The following is a 9,854-nucleotide window of genomic DNA, read 5'->3' as shown; positions in this document are numbered from 1 at the left end:
TGGAGATGTTTCTGGTGACCGCTCGAGCAAATCAATGAACAATGGGGTGATAGTGATAGTGATAGTGATAGTGATAGAATGCTTACAATAGTCCTAAAATATCATTCTATAGAAGAATAAAAATAACTTGCAAAATATAGAGAAATAAAAAGTATTGATAATAAAATTAAAAATTAAGCTGAAAAAGTTATGGAAATAATAAGAGAAGTGCAAGATACCCAAATATCATGTTTGGTCCATTATCTACTTTCAGCACACATCTCCTATTCCTACCAGTTCCTCAAGCCATCATTTTTTTCCTTTTATTTTATTTATTAATTTAAAAGGGCTGGAGCGATAGCACAGCGGTAGGGCGTTTGCCTTACACGCAGCCAACATGGCCGACCCGAGTTCGATTCCTCTGCCCCTCTCGGAGAGCCCGGCAAGCTACCGAGAGTATCTCACCCGCACAGCAGAGCCTGGCAAGTTCCCCTGACGTATTCAATATGCCAGACACAGTAACAACAAAGTCTCCAATGGAGACGTTACTGGGCCCGCTCGAGCAAATCGATGATCAACGGGAGGGCCTTTACTTTACTTTACTTTACTTTTATTAATTAAAAAAATTTTATTAATGAAACACCATGAGGTACAGTTGTAGACTTACAAATTTTTGTGCTTGGGTTTCAATTATTCAATGATCAAATACCCATCCCTCCACCAGTGCCCATTCTCCACCACCACTGATTCCAGTATCCCTCCCACTCCCCTTACCCCCCATCCCACCCTGCCTCTGTGGCAGGGCATTCCCTTTTGTTCTCTCTCTCCTTTGGGGTGCTGTGGTTTGCAAAAGAAGCATTGAGTGGCAATCATGTTCAGTCTATAGTCTACTCTCAGCACGCATCTTCCATCCTGGGAGGATCCTCCCAACACCCTTTATTTGGTGCTCCCTTCTCTATCTGAGCTGCCTTTTCCCCCCCAACATGTGTGACTGGCCTCCAAGCCATGGAGTAAACCTCCTGGTACTTTTCTCAGGTATTCTTGGGTGTTAGTCTCTTATTTTGTTACTTTATGTTCCCCATATGAATGCAGTCTTTCTATGTCTGTCCCTCTCTTTCTGACTCATTTCGCTTAACATGATACTTTCCATGTAGTACCACTTGTATGTAAATTTCATGACTTCATCTTTTCTAATAGCTACACAGTACTCCATTGTGTAGATGTACCAAAGTTTCTTTAACCAGTCATCTGTTTTCGGGCACTCAGGTTTTTTCCAGATTCTAGCTATTGTAAACAGCGCTGCAATGAACAAACAAGTGCAGATGTCACTTCGACTATACGTTTTTGCCTCTCTGGGATATATTCCCAGGAGTGGTATTGCTGGGCCAAATGGGAGCTCAATTTCTAATTTTTGGAGAATCGTCCATACTGTTTTTGAAAAGAGTTGAACCAGTTGGCATTCCCACCTGAAGTGAAGGAGGGTCCCTTTCTCTCCACATCTGCGCCAACATCGGTTACTTTTGTTTTTTTGGATGTGGGCCAGTCTCTGTGGTGTGAAATGATATCTCATTGTTATTTTGCTCTGCATCTCCCTGATGATTTATGGTGTAGAGCATTTTCTCATGTGCCTTTTAGCCATTCGAATTTCTTCTTTGAGAAAGTTTCTGTTCATTTCGTCGCCCCATTTTTGATGGGGTTGGATGTTTTCTTCTTGTGGAAGAGTTAAAGGGCTCAGCGCTTAATGATGTGCCCAGAGGAGGGAGGTGTCTGCAAGTCTCTGGCCATGCCATGACCTGGGGTTACTGTGTCACCTGCTCCAGGCTGCTGTCCTTCCTGCTTTCTCAAGGTCCAGCTCTGTCTCCAGGCTTTTTGTTTGTTCCCATTTGACTTGCTTGTGCTTTATTGACTTCTCCACCCAGGAGCCCTTGGGACTAATATTTTCCACTCTCTCTTTGTTTATGAGCACTGAGACTAGTCATGTGTATGGATTTGGCTTTTTACATAATGAGGTGTTGGTGGTAGGAGTGGGGAGCGGGGGTTGGGTCACACCTGGTGGGGTGCTTAGGGCTAATTGCTGGCTCTGTGCTCAGGGATCACTCCAGGCAGTGCTCAGGGGGACCATATATGGAGCTGGAGATCAAACTGTGTTCAGCTACACAGCTTTACTCTTGTTATATCTCTCTGAACTTACAAAATTGGGTTTAAGATAAACTGCTCCTTTGTAATTGTAATAGCAAATGGACTTTTTCCTGTGTCTGTTTCTGTAAAAACGAAAACTATTTAGTAAGAGGTAAGTAAAGTGGTTATTGCTGGAGCATAGTTTTGAGAAAATTAAAAGTGGGGAACACTAGTGAAATTTTAAAAAAATATGACATTTTAGGTGATATGCTTATAATAGTTTTAATACCAGCTATGGTTTTGACATACAGTTAGAACAGTTCCCTGGCCAACAATTGCCATGTCCCCACCTCCAGAACCATGTTATACTTTTAGTCCATCCCTTCACTATGCCACCACAACCCTTGCTAGGTAATTGCAGTATTATGCATAGAAGCATACATATTTTTTTCCCTTTATTTTATTTTATTTTTTTACAGTTGTAGATTTACAATTCTTTGTGCTTGGGTTTCGATTATACAATGATCAGATACCCATCCCTCCACCAGTGCCCATTTTCCACCACCATGGATAATATCCCCCCACCCCCATCCCCCCATCCCCCCTGTCTCTGTGGCAGGGCAATCCCCTGTGTTCTCTCTCTCCTTTTGGGTGTTGTGGTCTGCAAAAGAGGCATTGAGTGGCAAACACGTTCAGTCCATAGTCTACTTTCGACATGCATCTCCCCTCCTGGGAGGATCCTCCAAACATCCTTTATTTGGTGCTCCCTTCTCTATCTGAACTGCCCTTTCCTCTAGGATTCCTGGCTGGCCTCTAAGTTATGGAGTAATCCTCCTGGTGCTGATCTCAGCTATTCTTGGTTATTAATCTCATACTTTGTTACTTTATATCCCCCAGATGAATGCAATCTTTCTATGTCTATCCCTCTCTTTCTGACTCATTTCGCTTAGCATGATACTTTCCATATTGTACCACTTGTATGTAAATTTCATGACTTCATCTTTTCTAAGAGCTACATAGTACTCCATTGTGTAGATGTACCAAAGTTTCTTTAACCAGTCATCTGTTCTTGGGCATTCAGGTTTCTTCCAGTTTCTGGCTATTGTAAAGAGTGCTGCAATGAACAAACAAGTGCAGATGTCACTTCGACTATACATTTTTGCCTCTCTGGGATATATTCCCAGGAGTGGTATTGCTGGGTCAAATGGGAGCTCAATTTCTAATTTTTTGAGAATCGTCCATACTGTTTTCCAGAAGGGCTGAACTAGTGGACATTCCTACCAACAGTGAAGGAGTGTCCCTTTCTCGCCACATCCACGCCAGCATCGGTTGGTTTTGTTCTTTTGAATGTGGGCCAGTCTCTGAGGTGTGAGATGGTATCTCATTGTGGTTTTGATCTGCATCTCCCTGATGATTAATGATGTAGAGCATTTTCTCATGTGCTTTTTTGCCATTCGGATTTCTTCTTTGAGAAAGTTTCTGTTCATTTCATTGCCCCATTTTTGGATGGGGTTGGATGTTTTCTTCTTGTGGAGTTTAACCAGTATTTTGTATATCCTGGATATCAACCCCTTGTCAGATGTGTATTTGGTGAATATCCTTTCCCATTCTGTAGACTGTCTTTGTATTTTGGTTACTGTTTCTTTGCAGGTGCAGAAGCTTCTTAGTTTAAGATAGTCCCATTTATCTATCTCTGTTTTCACTTGCTCGGCCAGTGGCGTGGCATCTTTGAAGATACCATTAGTGAAGCATACATATTTTAATAACTTTTTGTTTCTTGAAATGCTGTAAACTTGTGCCTGTTTCTTATTTTCACAAAGAGTTTGAAATCAGGTTGAATATGGAAGCTATTTTTGAAAGTAATTTATTCATATGAATGCTTTCTTGTATAGCCTTTATGTCTATTACATAGAGTAGGTAGGGATTGAAGGATATTTTGTTACTGGGTTTAGGTTTGTAACATTCTTTAAGTGTTATGGAATTGGAGAGTTACAGTTGAACCAGGAGCCCTTAGGTAAGATTTTCAGTTGTAACTAAGTCTGACAGTGTATGAGATGAGTTTCTAGTTTTCATCTGACAGGGTAGAAGATAAGTTTCTGTTGTTCTTGGTGAGTCTGTCTTGAGATTTCTCAATTGTGTTAATATTTCAAAGAACTGCCTTCTGTGTCAGCTGAATCATGTCTTTATGTCTTATTTCCTTCATCTACTTTTGATATGGCAGTTCTTTATGGCCTACTTTCTTACTTTTGCTGGGTTCTCCTCAGAAATTCTCCAGAGTCACTCCTGCAGTACTCAGGGCCTCTGGGATGGTGCTGGGCACCATGTGGTTGTTAAGGATTAAGCCCAGGTCGTGCCCATACAAGTCATGCCTTCCATCTTGTGTAGCTCACGCCCAGCCCTTTCTCTAGCTTTTAAGGGTAGAAACTTTGGGGATGTATTTGAAGACTTGCCCTTTGGGCTCAGAGAGTCCACAAGTCCCTGGTGGTACTTATTGACTACTCCTGCCTCAGTCTGTGGGTGTTGCTGCTGGCATTTCTGGGAGCCATATGTGGTGCTGGGGGTCAAACTAGGGTTGGACATGTGCAAGGCCAGTCTCTTAACCCCTGTGATATATCTCTACACCTCACTAGAAGTGCATTTATAAGTTTTTTTTCCTGGAGAGACTGCATTAATCACACTAATTTGTTTCACATGTTTATGCAACTAAACATGCTGATTTGAATTTTGTATTCCACATGCCTATGCTTCTTTGGAAGTTTACTGTTTAACTTACAAGTATATTGATGCTTTTCCAACATCTGTCTTTTCCTAATTTCTACTTTAAGCCAGGTTTTTCAGAGGATAAATTTTTGAAATCTTTTCAATCTTGTTACATTTTATCAGCATTCATTATGAGCTTTGGAGAACAAAATCAGTGTTTTTTTTTGTCCCATCTGAAAGTGCTCTGGGTGTACTGCAATCCATATGATCAGGCATCATTCCTGGTGGAGGTCAGAGCAGCCATAGTGTGTATCGGGGATCTAAGCCAGGTCAGCTGTCTACAAGGCAAGAACACTTTTGCTGTTCTATCAATCCAGCCCTTGAAATCAGTATTTATATTGGATTGTTGCTGGGTTTTATGTTCCAAACTAGGCTTCTGCAGCGATCACACATTCAGGACATACCACAATCATTAAGAATGCCAGGATGATCAGCATTAGGGGAAGGATCAACTCCCTCCACTTATTTAATTGCTTAATGTGCTTAATGAGACAGGAACACTGTATGTAGTAGATGATTCCACAAAAACCTGAGGCCAGGAAAGCAGATCTGCCCGGGAATGAGGCAACCAGGGCGCTCTGCTCTGATGAACTGGACTCGGGGTTTGCCGCTCCAGGCAGATTTCCTGAGAGCCCTGCAGAAGCAGCTCCAGAGTCTACAAACAGTCCGGGGAGTTCCCAGGGAGCGAGGGACCCTCTTGGGCCTCACCCCTGTACATCATCAGCAAGATTGGACCAGGAGAGCCAGGGTGGAAGGTTGGCCCCGAGAGAAGGGGTCGGGACCATCTCAATGTAGGCCACTGCTCTCCTTTAGAGGCCAGATAGAGTGCAGGGGTTCAGGGGCAAGGAGTCCCGCCAGGGGTCCCAGGAATTTGTAAGGGGCCAGATGCAGGCAAGCAGCGAGGATACTGCCCGCAGCGCCCCCGGCGGCCGTCAGTGGTACAGCGGGGGCGGCGCCCAGCGGTACCCCTGACATCACACTGCTGCTTTGTTACATGGAATGTGCATCCACCTATAACCTTGGACCTCAGCGCAGGGGCCTCAGAGACTTTCTGCGCTCTTTGCCTTCAACCTTTGAGAAATGCTCGACGCGTGCGTGCCTAAACTTAAGAACTGGAGGCGTTGGATCCGGCCCTTAGTGCTGACCCTCTATCTGCTGGCCGTGGTCGTGACCATCCCCCTGGGTGTGTGGCACCTGCAGAAGCTGGAAGTCAGTATCCACACCAAGGCGTGGTTTATCCCCGGGATCTTTGTGCTGTTCACCATCCCCGTGACCTTCTGGGAGATTCTGCAGCACTTGGTGCACTACACGAGGCCCGAACTCCAGAAGCCCATCATTAGGATCCTCTGCATGGTGCCCGTGTACAGCATAGACAGCTGGGTGGCTCTGAAGTATCCGTCCATCGCCATCTACGTGGACACCATGCGGGAGTGTTACGAAGCGTATGTCCTCTACAACTTTATGAACTTCCTATTCAACTACTTGAAGAGCCAGTACCCCAACCTGGAAGCTATGATAGAAGGCAAAGAGAAGACGCAGCCCCCCATACCCTTCTGCTGCTGCCCGCCCTGCCCCGTGGGAGAGGTGTTGCTGTACCGGTGCAAGCTGGGAGTGCTGCAGTACATCGTGATCAGACTGATCACCACCTACGCCGCCGTGATCTGTGAGATATTCGAGGTGTACAGTGAAGGAATCTTCAACTTGCACAGAGCCTGGATGTACTTGGTCATCATCAACAACGTGTCCCAGTCCTTTGCCGTGTATAGCCTCCTGCTATTTTGTAAAGCCCTGAAAGAGGAGCTGAGGCCCATCCAGGCAATGGGAAAGTTCCTTTGTGTGAAGCTTGTCGTTTTTGTCACATTCTGGCAAGCAGTGTTGATTGCTTTGCTGGTGCAATTTGGTGTAATTTCCAAGAACTCCACCTGGGAGTGGCAGACAGAAGAGACAGTGGCCACGGGGCTGCAGGACTTTATCATCTGCATAGAAATGTTCATTGCCGCCATAGTGCACCACTACACCTTCTCTTATGCCCCTTATATGGGAGACAAAGAACGAGGAACATGTTGCTCTTTGTTCCTAGAAATATGGGATGTCTCTGACATCAAAAGTGACATTTCTAAGCAGGCGAAGAACATTAGCAAAACGTTAAGGGGGAAACCAAAAAGTAAAAATGTTCCAATGGACGAAGATGAGCAATTCAACCTGTTGTCTTCATCACCAGACACTTCAGTCACTTCTTCCACATCACTGCCACACATTGGTAGTCACCAAGAGCTTGAAGAAGTCCTGGTAGAATAGAATGTGCCTAGTACAGTTACATATACGTAAGTCATGTAAAATGACACAGAAGAACACATGGAAGAAGCTGAGACTTCAGAATCCATAATCCATAATCCATAATCCAGTGCTGTACTCCTCAATCCTTTTTATTTCTGTGTTCCTCTTTCTTCCCTTCTTCATTTCCTCCTACCGTACTCCCCTCTCCCTTTCTCCTTTTTCTTTTATTCTTTTTCCTCCCTCCCATCCTAGAGCAATGCAGAGGACCATCGCTTGGACAGCCAATCTATGGAGAAGACATCAGACATAAGGACGGTCGGTCAAGGTACAAGTTCCAGTTCTGCACAGACTCATTAGGCTCACCTTGACCTGCCTCCAGTGAGGCTCCCACACTCCCACAGGCAGACAGGGAGTGTCCCAGTGTCTGCCCACAGGAACTGAGGGGGGGTGTTTTCTTTCTTTCTTTTCCTCCTTCCTTCTTCCCTCCCTCTCTCCCTCCCTCCCTCCCTCCCTTCCCTCCCTCCTTCCCTCCCTTTCTCCCTCCCTCCCTCCTTCCCTTCCCTCCCTCCTTCCCTCCCTCCTTCCCTCGTTCCCTCCCTTCCTCCCTCCCTCCTTCCCTCCGTCCCCGTCCCCTCCTCCTATCCTTCCTTTGTTCCTTCCTTCCCTCCCTCCTTCTCTCCCTCCTTCCCTCACTCCTTCTTTCCCTCCCTCCCTCCCTCCCTTCCTTCCTTCCTTCCTTCCTCCCTCTCTCCCTCCCTCCCCTCCTCCTATCCTTCCTTTATTCCTTCCTTCCCTCCCTCCTTCCCTCCCTTCCTCTCTCCCTCCCTCCCTCTCTTCCTCCCTCCCTCCCTCCTTCCTTCCTTCCTTCCTTCCTTCCTTCCTTCCTCCCCTCCTTCTATCCTTCCTTTGTTCCTTCCTTCCCTCCCTCTTTCCCTCCCTCCCTCCCTCCCTCCTTCCCTCCCTCCCTCCCTCCCTCCCTCCCTTCCTTCCTTCCTTCCTTCCTTTTTTCCTTCCTTCCTCCCTACCTCCCTCCCTCCCTCCCTCCCCTCCTTCTATCCTTCTTTTGTTCTTTCCCTCCCTCCTTCCCTCTCTCCCTCCCTCCCTCCCTCCCTCCTTCCCCTTCCTTCCTTCCTTCCTTCCTTCCTTCCTGCCTTCCTTCCTTCCTTCCTCCCTCTCTCCCTCCCCCCTTCCTCCCTCCCTCCCCTCCCTCCTATTCTTCCTTTGTTCCTTCCCTCCTTCCTTCCTCCCTCTCTCCCTCCCCCTCCCTCCCTCCCTCCCTCCTTCCCCTTCCTTCCTTCCTTCCTTCCTTCCTTCCTTCCTTCCTTCCTTCCTCCTTTCTCACCTTTCATCCTTCCTTTCTTTCTTCCCTCTGTCCTTCACTCCTTTCCTTCCTTCCTTCCTTCCTTCCTTCCTTCCTTCCTTCCTTCCTTCCCTCCCTCCCCCCTCTTCCTCCTTCCTTCCTTCCCTCTTTTCCTTTTCCTTCGTTCCTTCTCCTTCATACCATGTTTCTTTTCTATTTCTTTCTTTATTTCTTCCTTTATTTTTCTTATTCCTCTTTCCCTTTCTCTCCTTCCCTCTTTTCCTACGTCCTTCCTTCATCTTTCTCTTTTACTTCCTTCCTCTCTTTTTCCTTTCTCCCTTTCCTTTTTTCTCTCTCTATACCTTCCTTCCTCTGTTCTTAACTCTTTCCTTTTTTCTCTTCCATTTCTTTCTTTCCTTCCTTCATTCCTTCCTTCCATCCTCGTTTCTTTTTCTTCCTTTTATTTTTCTTCCTTTCTTTCTTCACTCCTTTATTTCCTCCTTTCTCACTTCCTCCCCATTTCTTTTTCTTTCTTTTGTCTTTCTTTTATTCTATTTTATTTCTTCCTTTATTTCTCTACGTTCCTTTTTCTTCCATTCTTTATTCCCTCCTACCATACTCCCCTCTCCATTTACCCCCTTTTTTAAATAGTTCGTTCTTTTTTCTTCCTTCCATCTTATTTCTTTCTCTCCCTCCCTTCCTTCAGTCCTGGAATCCTCCAATTTTCTTCTTCTTTCCTTCCTTCTGGCTTTTCCTTCCTTCCTTCCTTCCTTCCTTCCTTCCTTCCTTCCTTCCTTCCTTCCCTCCCTCCCTCCCTCCTTCCTTCCTTCCTTCCTTCCTTCCTTCCTTCCTTCCTTCCTTCCTCCTCCTTTCTCCTCTTCCTTCCATTCTTTCCTTTCTTACTTTTCATACTTGCTTCTTCTGGTTTTTCTTTCCCTTATTTCTAACTTTCTTTCTTTCATTCTTCCTTATTCCCTTCTCTCCTTCAATTCTGTCTTCTTTCAGCCATTCTTCCCTCCATTCTTTTCCTTCATTCTTTTTCACCAATTCTTTCTATCCTTTCTTTATCTTCTTTTCTCGGGGCTTACTCCACAGTCCCTGCTTAGGGAACACTCCTTTTGGTGATTAGGGGACCACATAAATTGCCAGGGATCCAATCTGGGTTGGCTGTGTAGAAAACAAATGCCCTACTGTAATAATAGTACAGCAGGTGGGAAATTTTCCCTGAACAAGACCGCCCTGGCTTAGATCTGCAGTATCCTGTATGGTGCTCCGAGAACTGCCAAGAGTAATTAGAGTGCCAGGAGTAACCCATGAGCATTGCCAGGTGTGACCCAAAGAGCTAAAGAATGGCAAATGCCATACCTGCTGTACTCTCGTTAGCAAGAAAGCGGTGGTGGGTTTGGAGAATGGAGAATTG

General features: G+C 45.5%; 1 protein-coding gene across 1 annotated transcript; it reads left to right on the top strand.

Annotated features, from left to right (window-relative positions):
- The first annotated feature begins 5,937 nt into the window (after positions 1 to 5,937).
- On the top strand, positions 5,938 to 7,155 carry LOC130031229 (transmembrane protein 184C-like). Its single transcript, XM_056122493.1, has one exon. It carries the CDS (start codon positions 5,938 to 5,940, stop codon positions 7,153 to 7,155), a length of 1,218 nt encoding a protein of 405 aa, XP_055978468.1.
- The last annotated feature ends 2,699 nt before the right edge of the window (positions 7,156 to 9,854 follow it).

The sequence above is a fragment of the Sorex fumeus genome, unplaced genomic scaffold, assembly GCF_029834395.1.
Source record: "Sorex fumeus unplaced genomic scaffold, SorFum_2.1 ptg000046l, whole genome shotgun sequence".
In the NCBI taxonomy this organism is placed as follows: Eukaryota; Metazoa; Chordata; class Mammalia; order Eulipotyphla; family Soricidae; genus Sorex; species Sorex fumeus.
Note: the sequence above shows the minus strand (reverse complement) of the source record. Positions and strands in the feature narration are given on the sequence as shown.

Excerpts from the sequence above, each read along its gene's own strand:
- LOC130031229 (XM_056122493.1), top strand. The coding sequence starts at position 5,938 with ATGCTCGACGCGTGCGTGCCTAAACTTAAGAACTGGAGGCGTTGGATC.